The sequence below is a fragment of the Terrapene carolina genome, unplaced genomic scaffold (genome assembly GCF_002925995.2).
Source record: "Terrapene carolina triunguis isolate 2854851 unplaced genomic scaffold, T_m_triunguis-2.0 Scaffold165, whole genome shotgun sequence".
NCBI classification, from domain to species: domain Eukaryota; kingdom Metazoa; phylum Chordata; order Testudines; family Emydidae; genus Terrapene; species Terrapene triunguis.
In genome coordinates this window covers 2,408,423-2,426,014 of record NW_020664516.1, presented here as the reverse complement: position 1 = coordinate 2,426,014, position 17,592 = coordinate 2,408,423, and the positions used below count along the sequence as shown (strand labels likewise).

The following is a 17,592-nucleotide window of genomic DNA, read 5'->3' as shown; positions in this document are numbered from 1 at the left end:
CTTAGATTGTGCTTGTGAATATTTATGAGATTAAAATTGTTTGGAACAGGTCGTGCTGGTATTTGCCCTCCTTGTTCACTGGCCTTTATAGTTTAGCTAAGACAGAGCTGATCCAACAAGATAAAGGAAAATAAAAAAGGTCTGTATTGAACCAATACTTTTGGATACTTCTGAAATTAGCAATACCCGGGTTTCTGAGTACTACTTAGCTTTATACAATAAACAGCAGATGCCCTCTTCACATAAAAAGAAAGGTGTCCAGCAAAATAAGATAAGTAGGTTAATAAAAATGAACTCATAATATTTTGCATTTCTGTACTATAGAAGCTTTCACCTGAGGACCCCAAAGTGCTTTTCAAAGAAGGGATAAACAACCATTTAATAAATACAAGACTAGTCCCCAGAAAAGGATGTCTGAAAAATGTGTCTATCTAGCTATCTAATCATGACAAGGTCATATTTTTTCTATTTGCAATCTGGTTTATGCTCCCAGTTCTAAACAAGAAGAGTGGGCATTATCAGTGTGATAACACAGTCCACCCAAGCCTGCAAGGTGCCAGGTTCCCTCAGCTTACTGGCTATAGGGGGAGAGGAATGCATTCAGCATGTTGCAGGATTGGCACCATCGGGAGCAATATGATTGTATGATGTTTCATCAGAAATAATGTGACTGTTCTTTGCTGCTCTTGGGGACTTTTCTGAAAGCCCAGATATCTGTGTTCAGTATCTATCTTGTACTGCACATTCAGTTACAGTGGAGGATATTCTGCTCTCCGTTGCACTGGTGTAAATTCAGAGCAACTCTCTTGATTTATTTGGAACTATTGCAGATTTAATTGAGTGCAGAATTTAGCCCAGTGTATTTCCCTTGGCTTCCGACAGGCAACGTCTCGTCACTTCTCCCTTTTCAGATGTTAATCATTTAATTAGAAAACAAATCAATTCAATCTGTGAGAAGTAAAGGTTCCTTATATGTTTCCATTCCTTCCCTTTTACTGCTGCAGGCAATCCTGTGTAACAAAGGAGCCATTGATGCCCTCTTTAACTTGATTCCTCCATCTACTGCACTGGGCGCCTGTTTTACCCTTGACCCCAAAGAGGGCATCATTCTGCCAGGTGGACTTCAAGCCATCCAGATCTCCTTCAGTTCCACCATCCTGGGGGAGTTCACAGAGGAGTTTAAATTCAGTGTGAATGGAGCCCCCGAGCCTGTGAACTTAACTATTAGGTAAGCTGGGCTATAATGAGTATTCATTAATAATTGGCATTTCTGTAGCATCTTTCATCTTAGGACAGTTTTGATCCTCAGCACCCCTGTGAGGTAGAGTATGAATCCTCATTTTACAGCTGGAGATACTGAGAAGAGCAGAGATTTGTCCAAGGTCACATCACAAGGAACCAGTGTCAGAGCCAAGACTAGAACCCATGATTCCTTATCCCCTGCTCTAACCATTTAGACTCCATTGTCTCCCGACTGTGTGCAGCATTCATATGATGAAATGTAATGCTCTGTGAGAGGGGAAAAGTTCCTGCAAGCAAGGACCCCAGTCTCCTACATTTTCTGCTCATAACTAAACCAGGAAGTTACTGGTCCTCAATAAACCAGCAATAGCTGGGGCTTCCTTAAAGATCAGGCCAATCAGTATTTTTGATTTCAGAATAATCTGTTTGCATAGACTTCTGCAATATGATAACTCCCTTCTGAGACCATTACCTGGCCTCATGCAGAGAGCTGCAAAAAGGGTACTAGTGCTTTTAGTAGGATTGCTCATTCTGGAGAACTGCTTGAGGGAGGATTGTACAGGAAATAGTCTGGCCAGGGAGAACTGGGGTAGCTCATAAACTCTTAGATTTCTAATAGTTGCAAGGCCTGTTCCGTTGGAAGTGCACAGTGTCCCAGCTGTAGTTCTGCAGGGGTTAGGAGATGGAGGAACTTAAATCCTTAGTCGTCAGGGTAATAACACAGGCTACTGCTCAGACCTTATCTAACGGAGTCATTGTGTCATCTCAAGACTCCTTGGGTGTCAGATAGGCAAGTTTCCAATTCTGGAGCAACCTAAACTTTGGTGGGCTTAATTCACTGGGGAAAGTAACAGATAGTCTGATCCTTCAATGTGCTGAGTGCCTCGGCCCCCATTGAAATAGATGAGGATCATTTGAAGGACTGGACCTGCAGCAAGGGAAACCAGATAACTATACGCAGTGAGGTTCTGGCAGCTGCCAGTGCTGCAGAGTGGGCTCTAGCATGGTCTGTTCTTTTAATATGTTGTTAATGATTCATACGAAAGCACAGCAACATCTCCCGTGCTCTAGTATTGGAAAGGACTGTGGTATTTCCTGTTCTTACCATAGCAAGGGCTGTGGTAATCCATAAACCTCAGCCAAAGAAACATTGATTTATAAGATCATTAATTTTTCAGGTAGCACTAATATAGGGGGAGAGGTGCAGATTCAGAGAAGAATAATCTTCACAGTCTGAATGAATGAGCTCAGTGGTGGAGTATGAAATTTAAGGGCCGATTCTGCTACCCTCTCCAGCCCCTGTAGGCTGCTCTGGTTGTGTAGAGGGGCCTTACATGAGCTACAGGAAGCTGGGGAGCAGGTGGGAATGTTTTGCAGTCACATTTTTCCTCCCCCAAACTGGTTATGGTATGTCTTTGCAAGAGCCGGGAGTGTTTTTGCCTTCTAGCAAGAAATAACACTTGAAAGGTGTACCTAGGATGGAGCTGACAGAGTTGGCATCAAATACTTCCTGTCTTGAGGGACCCATAGTTGCACCTGCTTCCCCTCAGTACATGGCTATGTAACGACAAGCTCTGGTGAAAGGGGTGGTTAAAGTGGGCAGCCATCTCTCGTAAGTGGACTAGGTCATTCATTTGACTTGATGTATGTTTGCTCATATTGCACTTTAACTCAATCACCTACCATCCTGACTTCCTTTGTCTCCAGAATTCTGGAGCATGCTGTTTCCTCCTGCTTCCTAGACTCCCGTTCCTTTCAGTGTGGCTGCTGCCCCTTCATGGTGCTGGAGCAACCCCCTTCAGGGTCAGAAATGACCTTCTAGCTAAATCAAAGCGTCACTCCTTTAAATTAATTCTTTATAATCTGTCTGCTTCCTTAAATAGTCACTCCCTCCTCCATTTTATTTCCCCTCTTTGATCTCTTCTGGTTCACCTCCTATTTTGATAATTGTTCCTTCAGCATCTCATTTAATGGCTACTCATAGACTTTAAGGTCAGAAGGGACCATTATGATCATCTAGTCTGACCTCCTGCACAACGCAGGCCACAGAATCTCAGCCACCCACTCCTGTAACAAACCCCTAATCTATGTCTGCGTTATTGAAGTCCTCAAATCATGGTTTAAAGACCTCAAGGTGCAGAGAATCCTCCAGCAAGTGACCCGTGCCCCACGCTGCAGAGGAAGGCGAAAAACCTCCAGGGCCTCTGCCAATCTGCCCTGGAGGAAAATTCCTTCCTGACCCCAAATATGGCGATCAGCTAAACCTCGAGCATGTGGGCAAGACTCACCAGCCATCACCCAGGAAAGAATTCTCTGTAGTAACTCAGATCCCACCCCATCTAACATCCCATCACAGACCATTGGGCATATTTACCGCTAGTAGTCAAAGACCAATCTCATCATACCATCCCCTCCATAAGCTTATCAAGCTTAGTCTTGAAACCAGATGTGTCTTTTGCCCCCACTACTCCCCTTGGAAGGCTGTCCCAGAACTTCACTCCTCTGATGGTTAGAAACCTTCGTGTAATTTCAAGTCTAAACTTCCTAATGTCCAGTTTATATCCATTTGTTCTTGTGTCCATATTGGTACTGAGCTTAAATAATTCCTCCCCCTCCCTGGTATTTATTCCTCTGATATATTTATAATGAGCAATCATATCTCCCCTCAGCCTTCTTTTGGTTAGGCTAAACAAGCCAAGCTCTTTGAGTCTCCTTTCATAAGACAGGTTTTCCATTCCTCGGATCATCCTAGTAGCCCTTCTCTGTACCTGTTCCAGTTTGAATTCATCCTTCTTAAACATGGGAGACCAGAACTGCACACAATATTCCAGATGAGGTCTCACCAGTGCCTTGTATAATGGTACTAACACCTCCTTATCTTTACTGGAAATACCTTGCCTGATGCATCCCAAGACCGCATTAGCTTTTTTAACAGCCATATCACATTGGCGGCTCATAGTCATCCTGAGATCAACCAATACTCCGAGGTCCTTCTCCTCCTCTGTTACTTCCAACTGATGTGTCCCCAATTTATAACCAAAATTCTTGTTATTAATCCCTAAATGCATGACCTTGCACTTTTCACTATTAAATTTCATCCTATTACTATTACTCCAGTTACAAGGTCATCCAGATCTTCCTGTATGATTTCCTGGTCCTTCTCTGTATTGGCAATACCTCCCAGCTTCGTGTCATCTGCAAACTTTATAAGCACACTCCCATTTTTTGTGCCGAGGTCAGTAATAAAAAGATTAAATAAGATTGGTCCCAAAACCGATCCCTGAGGAACTCCACTAGTAACCTCCTTCCAGCCTGACAATTCACCTTTCAGTATGACCCATTGTAGTCTCCCCTTTAACCAGTTCCTTATGCACCTTTCAATTTTCATATTGATCCCCATCTTTTCCAATGTAGCTAATAATTCCCCGTGTGGAACCGTATCAAATGCCTTACTGAAATCGAGGTAAATTAGATCCACTGCGTTTCCTTTGTCTAAAAAATCTGTTACCTTCTCAAAGAAGGAGATCAGATTGGTTTGGCACGATCAACCTTTTGTAAAACCATGTTGTATTTTGTCCAAATTACCATTGACCTCAATGTCCTTAACTACTTTCTCCTTCAAAAATTTTTTCCAAGACCTTGCATACTACAAATGTCAAACTAACAGGCCTATAGTAACTCGGATCACTTTTTTCCCCTTTCTTAAAAATAGGAACTATGTTAGCAATTCTCCAGTCGTATGGTACAACCCCCGAGTTTACTTATTCATTAAAAATTCTTGCTAATGGGCTAGCAATTTCATGTGCCAGTTCCTTTAATATTCTTGGATGAAGATTATCTGGGCTCCCCGATTTAGTCCCATTAAACTGTTCGAGTTTGGCTTCTACCTCGGATGTGGTAATATCTACCTCCATATCCTCATTGCCATTTGTCATCCTACCATTATCCCTAAGCGCCTCATTAAAGACTGAGGCAAAGTATTTGTTTAGATATTGGGCCATGCCTAGATTATCCTTAACCTCCACTCCATCCTCAGTGTTTAGCGGTCCCACTTCTTCTTTCTTTGTTTTCTTCTTATTTGTATGGCTATAGAACCTTTTACTATTGGTTTTAATTTCCTTTGCAAGGTCCAACTCTACATGGCTTTTGGCCTTTCTCACTTTGTCCCTACATGTTCTGACCTCAATAAGGTAGCTTTCCTTGCTAATCCCTCCCATCTTCCACTCCTTGTAGACTTTCCGCTTTTTCTTAATCACCTCTCTGAGATGCTTGCTCATCCAGCTTGGTCTACCACTCCTGCCTATGAATTTTCCCCCCTTTCTTGGGATGCAGGCTTCTGATAGTTTCTGCAACTTTGACTTGAAGTAATTCCAGGCCTCCTCCGCCTTTAGATCCACAAGTTCTTCAGTCCAATCCACTTCCCTAACTAATTTCCTTAATTCTTTAAAGTTAGCCCTTTTGAAATCAAAAACCTAGTCCCAGATCTATTTTTGTTTATTCTTCCATCTAGTTTGAACTGAATTAGCTCATGATCACTCGAACCAAGGTTGTCCCGTACAACCATTTCTTCTATGAGGTCCTCACTACTCACCAAAACCAAATCTAAAATGGCATCCCCTCTTGTTGGTTCTTCAACTACTTGGTGAAGGAATCCATCAGCTATCGCATCCAGGAAAATCTGAGCCCTATTATTATTACTAGCACTTGTCCTTCAGTCTATATCTGGGAAGTTAAAGTCTCCCATGATCACACAATTCCCATTAGTGTTTACTTCATTAAAAACATTAAAGAGATCTCCATCCATATCCAAATCGGATCCCAGTGGTCTATAGCACACCCCAAGCAGTATCCCAGGGGAGGCTCTAGTAGCTTTCTTTCCCAATGTGATTTTGCCCAGACAGACTCTGTCTTATCCATTCCATCGCTTCTTATTTCTTCACAGACTACCTCATCATTGATATACAATGCTACTCCACCACCTTTGCCTTTATTTCTGTCTTTCCTAAACAGCACATAGCCTTCAATACCTTTACTCCAGTCATGACTACTATTCCACCATGTTTCTGTTATCCCTATAATATCTGGTTTCACTTCCTGCACCAGTAGCTCTAGTTCCTCCGTTTTGTTACCTAGGCTCCTTGCATTGGTGTACAAACATCTTAATTTTTGCCGTTTGGCTTCACTGACATTCTTTACCCGATTAGGCACAGACATTCTACCACCAGTATCACCTATTAGACTGGTATCTACACTACACTTCCTCCTTATGTCCATTCTCATACCCACAGCTGTATCCTTTCTTACTTTGTTTTCATCCGTCTCAATGTTAAATTCTGGCATGGAAATTACCTGGACATCTCCCAGCCATCTCCCCCAAATTCCTAGTTTAAAGCTCTCTTAATCAGTTGTGCCAGCCTCCATCCTAGAAGTCTATTTCCCTCCTTACTCAGGTGAAGTCCATCCCGAGAGAACAGTCCTCTGTCCATGAATGCTTCCCAGTGGCCATACATCCCAAAGCCCTCCTTATAGCACCACTGCCTGAGCCATCTGTTGATCGCCATAATCTTGTCACACCTTTGTTGCCCTTCTCTAGGAACAGGCAGAATCCCACTGAAGATCACCTGAGCCTCGATTTCCTTAAGCGTCTTCCTCAGCCTGGCATAGTCTCCCTTGATACGTTCCAGCGAGAATCTAGCCGTATCATTTGTTCCCACATGAAGGACAATCAGCGGATTCTTTCCCGCTCCCGTTAGGATCCTTTTCAGCCTCAGGTCCACATCCCGTATCTTAGCACCCTTCTGTTCTCCGGATCAGCTCTAGTTACAAGCCTGTCTATTCCTCTCAGTAAGGAGTCCCCAATCGCATAGACCTGCCTTTTCCTGGTGATGGTGCGATTCTCCAATCTATCCCCTGTTCCCTCTGGCTGCAAGTCCTCTCGATTCCTATTGTCCCTTGCAATCCTCCGCAACCCATTCCGTATCCTCCTGGGGCTCATATTTGGTGTTGTTATCTCCATTGACTCTTCCCCTCTTCCTATAGGACTAGCTGCTCTTCTCTTCTTCCTTGTCCTCTCGCCTTCAGCAACCACCTGCTGTGCTCCTTCTTCATTTTCCAATTCCACAAACCTGTTCCTGAGCTCTATTTCTCCTTCACTAGCCCGTCTTTTCCTCTGCCTGGTTCTCTTAGTCACATGCTTCCACTGTCCACTTTCCTCACCCAGCAGTCTCCCCTCAGTTTTTTTTTTGGTCCTGCTTCCATCAGCAAGTCTGAGCTTTTCCCTTCAGCCTCCTCATGTCTTTGCTCCATCATCTGCTCGAACCCCCTTCTAAACTCAACCAGAGTTTCCACCTGCATCTCCAATCCTCGGATCTTTTCTTCCATCAGCTCTATCAGGCGGCACTTCACGCAGACTAAACTCTTTTCAGGTACCCCCTCCAGGATCATGTACATGTCGCAGCTTCCACATCCAGTCATCCTCATTGTGTCTTCTACTGCTGCCTCTGTATCGGTCATAGCCTTCCCACCAAAAACCTGTTAGTCCGGGAAACACAAACCAAACCAAACCACCACCACCCACAGCAAAACAAACCCCCAACGGGCACCAGAACACACTCCCTTCACTAGCCTGTTTATTCCTCTGCCTAGCTCTCTTAGGCTAGGTCTACACTACCCGCCTGAATCGGCGGGTAGAAATCGATCTCTCGGGGATCGAATTATCGCGTCTCGTCGGGATGCGACAATCGATCCCCAAATCGACGCTCTTACTCCACCAGCAGAGGTGGGAGTAAGCACTGTCGACTGGGAGACGCGGAGGTCGATTTTGCCGCCGTCCTCACAGCGGGGTAAGTCGGCTCCGATACGTCGAATTCAGCTACGCTATTCGCGTAGTTGAATTTGCATATCTTAAATCGACCCCCCCCCCGTAATGAAGACCTGCCCTTAGTCTCCCCCGCAAACTCCCCTTGCAAACTCCCACTGAAACTCCCCTGTTTACAGCTCTGTTTGCTGGCTCCTGTGCCGCTGCAGCTGTCTCATCCTCCCCTCTTTGTCTTCCGTTGATGTCCCTCAAGTTTCTGTTTTCAGCCCCTTCCTCTTCTTTCTCTGTACGCTCTCTGTGACCTCATCTGCTTCCCCAGATTCTACCATGCTTCTGAGCCAGGGACTCCTGTCCAGCCCTGATATCTCCTGTTCCACCAGTTCCATAACACAAGCTGCCTTTCTGACGTCTCCGCCTGGATATCTACCCACCATCTCGAACCTAGTTCCACTAGATCTGGATTTCTTGGGCCAGACTCTCAGCCTCACTCCAACCCCTTTGCATGGCTCTTATTGCAATGGTAAGGGACACTTCCCCGGCTAGCCAGGAATTCCTGACTCCCTGGTGGAGCAGAATCAGTGCTATACCTCCCACCTACTTCCCTTTTCCCACCATAAAGCCAGGGTGCCTCTTCACTCTGGCTACTTACCGCTGCCAGAGTGGCTTCATAGGTGCAGGGGGTAGCTCAGAGCAGCCCACATACATTGGGTGTTGAATTGGCTCCTGTTGGCCCCTAGAATTGGGGCAGTACAAAGACGCACCAGAGCATGAGGCAGACTCACAGAGCTTCTTACAGCTAGGTGCTATGCTGGGTCGAGTGTGCACAGATAGAGTTGGGGAGCAGCTGACTGACTTTGCAATGATCTGGTCACCCCACTCTGATGCTCTGCACTCACGCTGAGCCCAGATCACCATTTTCCTGGTGAGTGCCAGTTGCTCTTGGGCCCAGCCAGGCTGCTGCTGCTATACTCCAGGTGTTGGTTCTACGTGAAGAAACACTCCCAGTTCTCTTTTGGGTGGAGGTGCCCTGGCTGGGGGATCCTGCGGGATAAGGTATGTGGTGATGGAGGTCATGTAGGCTGGGATGAGGGCTCAGATGACTCATCCCTCACCCCTGTGTCCTCTCCCTCATCCTCCACAAGGACCATCATCCCTCCAGAGCTAGATGGTGCATATCTCTGGAGAGCCTCACATCTCCTGGCTGGCTGTGGCTCAAGGGGCTGCTCCTGCATGGATGTTCCTGGCTAATTAAGGATCAAGGGAGACTCTCAGAAATCCCACCCAGCACCTCCATCCATGTCTCTCCTACTAGGTGGCCCTCCACCACCAGAGCTATCATCCCAAGGAAGCCGGGACATCTTTCATTGCCTGTGCTGCTTAGTAGTCTGACTTCCTTCTGATGAAAACTGGCCTGGCTTCTGAATTTGGCCAGATTACCTTGTCACTGCAGACTCACTATTAGGAGTAGATGCAGACAACCAATCAGCAGCTGGCACCCATATCAGCTGGCACAATTTAAAAAATGCCAGTTTAGCTGCAAAATCACTATTTACATATGCAAATTTTACATTATAATATTTAAACCACATAAGGGGCAGAAATCTGCTCAGCCCCTGTGCGCTCTGCCAATCAAGCGTACAGCTTTTGAAAATACCTCTGGTAACTGGCTACATAAGCACCTGTGCCCTCGCACTCATTCCTCTGTGCTGCTCCAGCAGCCAGTTCTGGTGGGTGCCTAGCCAAAGGCCTTTCAACTGTTAGCATCATTCATAACAGCTGCTCATAACCCTTCTAAGCAAGCAGTAGTTCTGATACAATGTTGTGTTGGTGCCTTCTTTCCCAAAGTATTGGTGAGTTCCTTCACCCCCCAAATGAAATAAGAGAGCACCAGGCTGCCCCAGTCAATGGCTGGGTCTTTGCCCCTCTCCTCTCTTATCCTCTCCTCTGGTGAGAACATAAGATCGACCACACTGGGACAGACCAAAGGTCCATCTAGCCCAGTATCCTGTCTTCTGACAGTGACCAGTGCCATGTGCCCCAGAGGGAATGAACAGAACAGGTAATCATCCAGTGATCCATCCCCTGTCACTCATTCCCAGCTTCTGGCAAACAGAGGCTAGGGACACCATCCCTGCCCATCCTGGCTAATAGCCATCATTGATGGACCCATCCTCCATGAACTTATCCAGTTCTTTTTTTGAACCCTGTTATGGTCTTGGCCTTCACAACATCCTCTGGCAAGGAGTTCCACAGGTTGCCTGTGCATTGTGTGAAGAAATACTTCCTTTTGTTTGTTTTAAACCTGCTACCTATTAATTTTATTTGGTGACCCCTAGCTCTTGTGTCATGAGAAGGAGTAAATAACACTTCCTTAGGGTACGTCTACACTACGAGATTAATTCGAATTTAGATAATTCGAATTTGGGAAACAGATTGTATAAATTCGATTGTGCGCGGCCACACTAAGCACATTAATTCGGTTTTTAACCACATTAATTCGGTGGTGTGCGGCCACACTACCCCATTAATTTTAACCACATTAATTCGGTGGTGTGCGGCCACACTACCCCTAATTCGAATTAACAAAATCGATTTTGGTGCTACTCCGCTCGTCGGGGTGGAGTACAGAAATCGATTTTAAGTGCCCTTTAATTCGAAGTAACTGGCTCCGTTGTGTGGACGGGTTAAGGATTAATTCGGATTAACGCAGCTAAATCCGAATTAAAGTCGTAGTGTAGACCAGGCCTTAGTTACTTTCTCCACACCAGTCATGATTTTATAGACCTCTAGCATATCCCCCCTTTAGTCTTCTCTTTTCCACCTGAAAAGTCCCAGTCTTATTAATCTCTCTTCATATGGAAGCCGTTCCATACCCCTAACCATTTTTGTTGCCCTTTTCTGTACTTTTTCCAATTCTAATATATCTTTTTTTGAGATGGAACGACCACATCTGCACACCATATTCAAGGTGTGGGCGTCCCATGGATTTATATAGAGGCAATATGATATTTTCTGTCTTATTATCTATCCCTTTCTTAATGATTCCCAACATTCTGTTCACTTTTATGACTGCCGCTGCACATTGAGTGGATGATTTCAGAGAACTACCCACAATGACTCCAAGATCTCTTTCTTGAGTGGTAACAGCTAATTTAGACCCAATCATTTTATATGTATAATATGGGATTATGTTTTCCAATGCGCATTACTTTGCATCACCAAGCATCAACTGCTCTTGCTCTGTGATTCTTTAAGAGATCACTGTTTCAAAACCTGCTGTCCTTTCTCTTGTTATGTGTGAGCTGCCCTGTTATCAGCTGTTGGCACAGAGCTCTGAGATGGCACCATGCCCAGAACTTCTGGGTAGACAAGCAGGGTTTAACTCATTTAAGCAGAGATGCAAATGGCTGAGCCCAAAGAAAAGTAATTTCCCCCCCTTGCATGGCAAGCTTGGTCTTTGGTGACTTCCTGGTAGAATCCACAACCAGAGGCATTTTAGGGGTAGCTTTCCTCTGTGTTACGGCAAGAGTCACCAGGTAATGCTGTTATACAGTCTTCCCAGTTCTTTTTCTTGGCCTGTGAGCAAATGTTCAATATTGGGAGCATGTGCAGTGGTTTTAGTTTTCGTTATGGAAGATTCTGTGTAGAGGCAGTGCTCCTTGCAAAGGGAGCTGTGCAAGCAGCAGGAGAGTTTGCTGTCTGCCATGGGCTCTGACTAGAGTCCATTCTTAAGGCAGAACTGCTTCCTGTGAACATTGTTTCTGGGCCGAGATTCCTGAAAGAGGGGATTGACTGCTTGTGTTCCAGGACTGAACAAATTACAGTCAGAATGTACCCAATCCCCAAGTCACTAATTTCTCCTCTACTGGGAAGCCAACCTGCAAGTTCCTGGACATCTGCTCCAGCTCAATAGAAGGGTGAAGTTGGTATCAGAAGGGACACTGGTGTCGAAAAAAGGGGGAATCATGTGCACTGCACACACAATGAATATAAATTCCCTCCAGCAAGACATTGGAAACCACCTGATCACCCTCTTATAATGGCAGCAAACACAGCCTGGCTGCAGGCACAATCCTGAGAACAAACTATGAAGGCACAGTGCAAGGACTGTGGGTAGGGATCTGATACAGAGGGACCTAGACAAAATAGAGGATTGGGCCAAAAAAAACCTGATGAGGTTCAACAAGGACAAGTGCAGAGTCTTGCACTTAGGACGGAAGAATCCCATGCACTGCTACAGACTAGGGACCGAATGGCTGGGTAGCAGTTCTGCAGAAAAGGACCTAGGGGTCACAGTGGACGAGAAGCTGGATATGAGTCAACAGTGTGCTCTTGTTGCCAAGAAGGCTAACGGCATTTTGGGCTGTATAAGTAGGGGCATTGCCAGCAGATCGAGGAACGTGATCGTTCCCCTTTATTCGACATTGGTGAGGCCTCATCTGGAATACTGTGTCCAGTTTTGGGCCCCACACTACAAGAAGGATGTGGAAATATTGGAAAGAGTCCAGCGGAGGGCAACAAAAATGATTAGGGGTCTGGAGCACATGACTTATGAGGAGAGGCTGAGGGAACTGGGATTGTTTAGTCTCCAGAAGAGAAGAATGAGGGGGGGATTTGATAGCTGCTTTCAACTACCTGAGGGGGGGTTCCAAAGAGGATGGAGCTCGGCTGTTCTCAGTGGTGGCAGATGACAGAACAAGGAGCAATGGTCTCAAGTTGCAGTGGGGGAGGTCTAGGTTGGATATTAGGAAACTTTTCCACTAGGAGGGTGGTGAAGCACTGGAATGCGTTACCTAGGGAGGTGGTGGAGTCTCCTTCTTTGGAGGTTTTTAAGGCCCGGCTTGACAAAGCCCTGGCTGGGATGATTTAGTTGGGAATTGGTCCTCCTTTGAGCAGGGGGTTGGACTAGATGACCTCCTGGGGTCCCTTCCAACCCTGATAGTCTATGATTCTATGATTCTATGACTGCGGTCCCTTTATTCAGTCCAGAAAGGCAGAGATCTCAGTTCTTTGCACCAGCAAGGTAGCACACATGAAATACCTGTTTAGCATTGTGCAGTTCCAGTCACTAGTTTCAATGGAGTCTGCAAATGTCCTGGCTGTGGGGGTGGGGGATGAAAGAAGGGGATGAGTGAGAGGGAGGGGAGAAGTAAGAAAGTGAACTGGCATCAGAGCAGTTCAGATTGCTGGCAGCTTAATTCAGATACGCATTGGTCATTGTTTTAATTGTCAACCAGTGTGGATGTGGCTAATTGGCATATTTCTCCATTAGCCACAACTCCAGTACAGCAACCACGTTCTTTAGTGCTATCTCACTTGCATTTGGGATGCTGACAGGTGTCTTGAGCTCCCTGGATCCATGCCTCAGAATCCTGCAAGTTCATTGGTTGCTTGGGCCAATATTCATCAAATGAAAGACAAACCTTATCCATCAGAAGAACACCTATTACAGCTCAGAAACATTGCTGGTATTTTGAAGAACATCAAGCCAGTGAAGCTATGGTCTGGAACCCTGGCTACTGTAGCATCACTGGATTGAGTTTTAGGGTGTCTGGCACTTGCAGTGCATTGAGAAAAGGGCATATACAAGTGAAACTGTTATACTCCAGGTCCTTGCCAAGGGTGGAGTTGGAAACCTGACTTTCAAATCATTTCACTTGATCCCAACTTCCCTCCCTCGCAGAAAGAGTTTGATTTGACCAGTCAGATTGATAAATAGGACTAAATAGAGTCAGCCTTCCTCAGTTTCCATTTATTCATCACTTCACATAAGCTGCCTAGTTTCCACACTGACGCCTTGCTAAGCACAGGTGGGAGGTGTATTGATTTGACACTGGTGAATTTAAGACCAACATTCCCCTAGTTGCACTGCTAACTGTAGCAGCAGCTAAAAGCTATGGACTTTTTCTTGCTAACCAGGATGACACTTCCTCCTTCTGTGTCCTTTTCCTCCCAGGGGCTGTGTCATTGGACCAACGTTTCATTTCAACGTACCATCCCTAAATTTTGGCGATGTCTCCTTTGGTGAGTATATTGTTCTTAGTTGCCAGTTGTAGGTGAGGTCTACTGCAATATTAAAATGAAACATTTTCATGCAAGAGCATCCACTGCATGAGATCCTTTGCATAAGGCTTTGGGGTACTGAACCAAGCTTTGTTTCGTAGAGTCAGCTGATTTGTAAGATTAATACATAATGGAAGTATTCCACATTGCAAAACAAGCATTGGAGAGCTCTTTGCTGATGGATCAAGGTACCTGGGAGACAATCCCGATAATTGCATCTGGAAGGACCCAAATTTCCCACCCTGCATTTGGGCAGCTCTTAGTCACAAACACATGCACATTAATGAGACAAAGTTCTTGAAAAGAAACTAGAATGTATTGGACTTTATCAAGAATGATGGGATACGTTCAGCACCATCTAAAAGGAGCAGGAGTTTAACACCTCTTAAAGTTTTTGAATGGTGAGAGAAAATTAGGAGTTCTCAGGTTACATCACATTATATTATGCACCATAGAATGTCCAAAGTCATAGTTTGATGGTAAGTAGTGATATGAGCTCTTTGTATTTCATTTCTCATGTGGAGATGTCAAATAGGAGGAAGCAACCAGTGTAGCTAGTATCAATATTATACAGTATCCACCAGTGTTGTTGTTTTTTTAACGTAGACCTTGACAGTAGCGTGGCTAGAAATGGTCTGGTCTAAGAAGGAGAAAGGGATGGGAAGGTGGAGTTAATTGTTCTCTGTACATCTCAGAGAGAGGAGAGTTAGTCATATCACTAACCTATACCTGTCCTGGGCAATTATTTGAAATCCAAGGCAAAGAAATTACTTCTTCCACTGTCCTTTAGTGTGAGAAGTTAATTCATCCTGTGTGGACATCTCGCTATTGCCTACCTGCTAATATGCCCACTCAGTAGCTCTGTGGTAGGCATTGATGTCCTAGCTTCTGGTTTCTCCTCCATTGAAAGCATGGCATTGCTGACATACTCTTGTGTCCGTGCATTCAGAACATCTCCATTGAAATGCAGATTCTGACTCTCCATCTCAGCCTTACAAAAGCCTTTTCACAGAGATGATCTAAAGTTTAAATGTGAAATCAATTGTGGATTGATTGAAGGCACATTATCATTCTTGCCTAGTGCGTCTGTGTTTTCATGCTGTCCATGGATTCTTTAAGAAAACTAATTACCGTTTCTGAGCACTTTCTTCCTTTCCATGCGTCACCATACTGTCTTTTACTGTTGTTTCCTTTTGAATAAAAACATAAAATTACTCCAGACAGCTCATATTGGGGGAAAAAAGGAATAGGTTCAAAAACAATTAGGTAATGTGAGTTTCATTTCCTTTAATCTGATTTCATTAATGAGGCTCTGTCAGCAGTAAGAGAGAGACTTTCGTATCCTTGCTCCTTTTAAAATATACTATTAACTATTGCCATTGTCTGGCGACTTCAGCCAGTTTTGGAATTCTAGATCATGTACATGTATCCTCCAAACTGATCGCCAACCTCCTTGCTAAATAACTTCCACAGAAGATTTCCATAGTGCTGGCCTGAGACAGGAATTTATCACTGTAGGACTTGGGTAAATGACATCTGCATCTCCAAGTGGTTTCTTTTCATAGCCCTGGTCTACACTACGAGTTTAGGTCGAATTTAGCAGCGTTAGATCGATTTAACCCTGCACCCATCCACACGACGAAGCCATTTTTGTCGACTTAAAGGGCTCTTAAAATCAATTTCTGTACTCTTCCCCGACGAGGGGATTAGCGCTGAAATCGACATCGCCGGGTCGAATTTGGGGTAGTGTGGACGCAATTCGACGGTATTGGCCTCTGGGAGCTATCCCAGAGTGCTCCATTGTGACCGCTCTGGACAGCACTTTCAACTCAGATGCACTAGCCAGGTACACAGCAAAAGCCCCGCGAACTTTTGAATTTCATTTCCTATTTAGCCAGCATGGCGAGCTCATCAGCACAGGTGACCATGCAGTCCCAGAATCACAAAAGAGCTCCAGCATGGACTGAACGGGAGGTACTGGATCTGATCACTGTTTGGGGAGATGAATCCATGCTATCAGAACTCTGTTCCAAAAGACGAAATGCCAAAATATTTGAAAAAATCTCCAAGGGCATGATGGACAGAGGCTACAACAGGGACCCACAGCAGTGCCGCGTGAAAATTAAGGAGCTCAGGCAAGCCTACCAAAAAAACAAAGAGGCAAACGGTTGCTCCGGGTCAGAGCCCCAGACATGCCGCTTCTATGATGAGCTGCATGCAATTCTAGAGGGGGCCCCTACCACTACCCCACCACTGTCCGTGGACACCTGCAAGGGGGGAGTCTCATGCAACAGGGATGAGGATTTTGGGGACGAGGAAGATGAGGAGGTGCAGGAGGATGAGGATAGCGCGCAGCACCCAAGCGGAGAAACCATTCTCCCCAACAACCAGGAACTGTTTATCACCCTGGAGCCAATACCCTCCCAACCCTCCCAAGGCGGGCTCACGGACCATGAAGCCAGAGAAGGCACCTCTGGTGAGTGTACCTTTTGTAAATATAATGCATGGCATAAAAGCAAGCGTGTTTAATGATTAATTTGCCCTTTAGACTTGGGATGCATTCGCGGTCAGTACAGCTCCTCCTTTTAAATGGCCAGCCCAACAGGTGCTTGGTATGGGACAGGAGGGCGCTGCTGTTTGAAACCATTCCCACATGTTATGAAGGTTGAAGAAGCTGAAAGACTGTGGCTTACCATGGCTGCCTACAAGCCGAATTCTGTTGCCCGGCCCTGCATGTGTGATCTCTCACACCAAACCGGCAGGCCCTCAATATAAGGGGCAAAATGCGACCTTGTACCGAAAGCACATGTGCTATATAATGTTAACAGCTTGGTTTTCCGTGAAAGAGTCTACCCATTGTTCTCTAAAATGTGTCTTTTTAAATACTAGTCTTCCTTTTTTTCCTCCTGCAGCTGCAAATGTTTCAACGCTCCCCCTATCATCTCCGTCCCAGAGGCTAGCACAGATAAGAAGGCGAAAAAAACGCACTCGTGATGAAATGTTCTCTGAGCTCATGCAGTCCTCCCGCACTGAAAGAGCTCAGCAAAATGCATGGAGGCAGACAATGTCAGAGTCCAGGAAAGCAGAAAATGAACGCAAGGACAGGACGGACATGCGAGAGGAGAGGTGGCGGGAGCAAGAAGAGAGGTGGTGGGAGCAAGATGATAGGTGGCGGCAGCGTGATGAGAGGAGGCAGGATGCAATGCTGAGGCTACTGGAGGATCAAACTGATATGCTCCGGCATATGGTTGAGCTGCAGGAAAGGCAGCAGGATCACAGACCGCTGCTGCAGCCCCAGTGTAACCAACCGCCCTCCTCCCCAAGTTCCATAGCCTCCTCACCCAGATGCCCAAGAACGTGAGGGGAGAGGGGCCCTCCGGGTACCCAACCACTCCACCCCACAGGACTGCCCAAGCAACAGAAGGCTGGCATTCAATAAGTTTTGAAGTACATTGTGGCCTTGTCCTTCC

General features: G+C 45.5%; 1 protein-coding gene across 1 annotated transcript in view; it reads left to right on the top strand.

Annotated features, from left to right (window-relative positions):
* The window catches only part of LOC112119564 (hydrocephalus-inducing protein homolog), a 360,821-nt gene that overhangs the window by 92,820 nt on the left and 250,409 nt on the right, over window positions 1-17,592 (top strand). Inside the window, 2 exon segments of the mRNA XM_029912025.1 lie at window positions 1,005-1,228; window positions 14,016-14,083. Of these exon segments, the coding sequence (XP_029767885.1) occupies window positions 1,005-1,228; window positions 14,016-14,083 (292 nt within the window).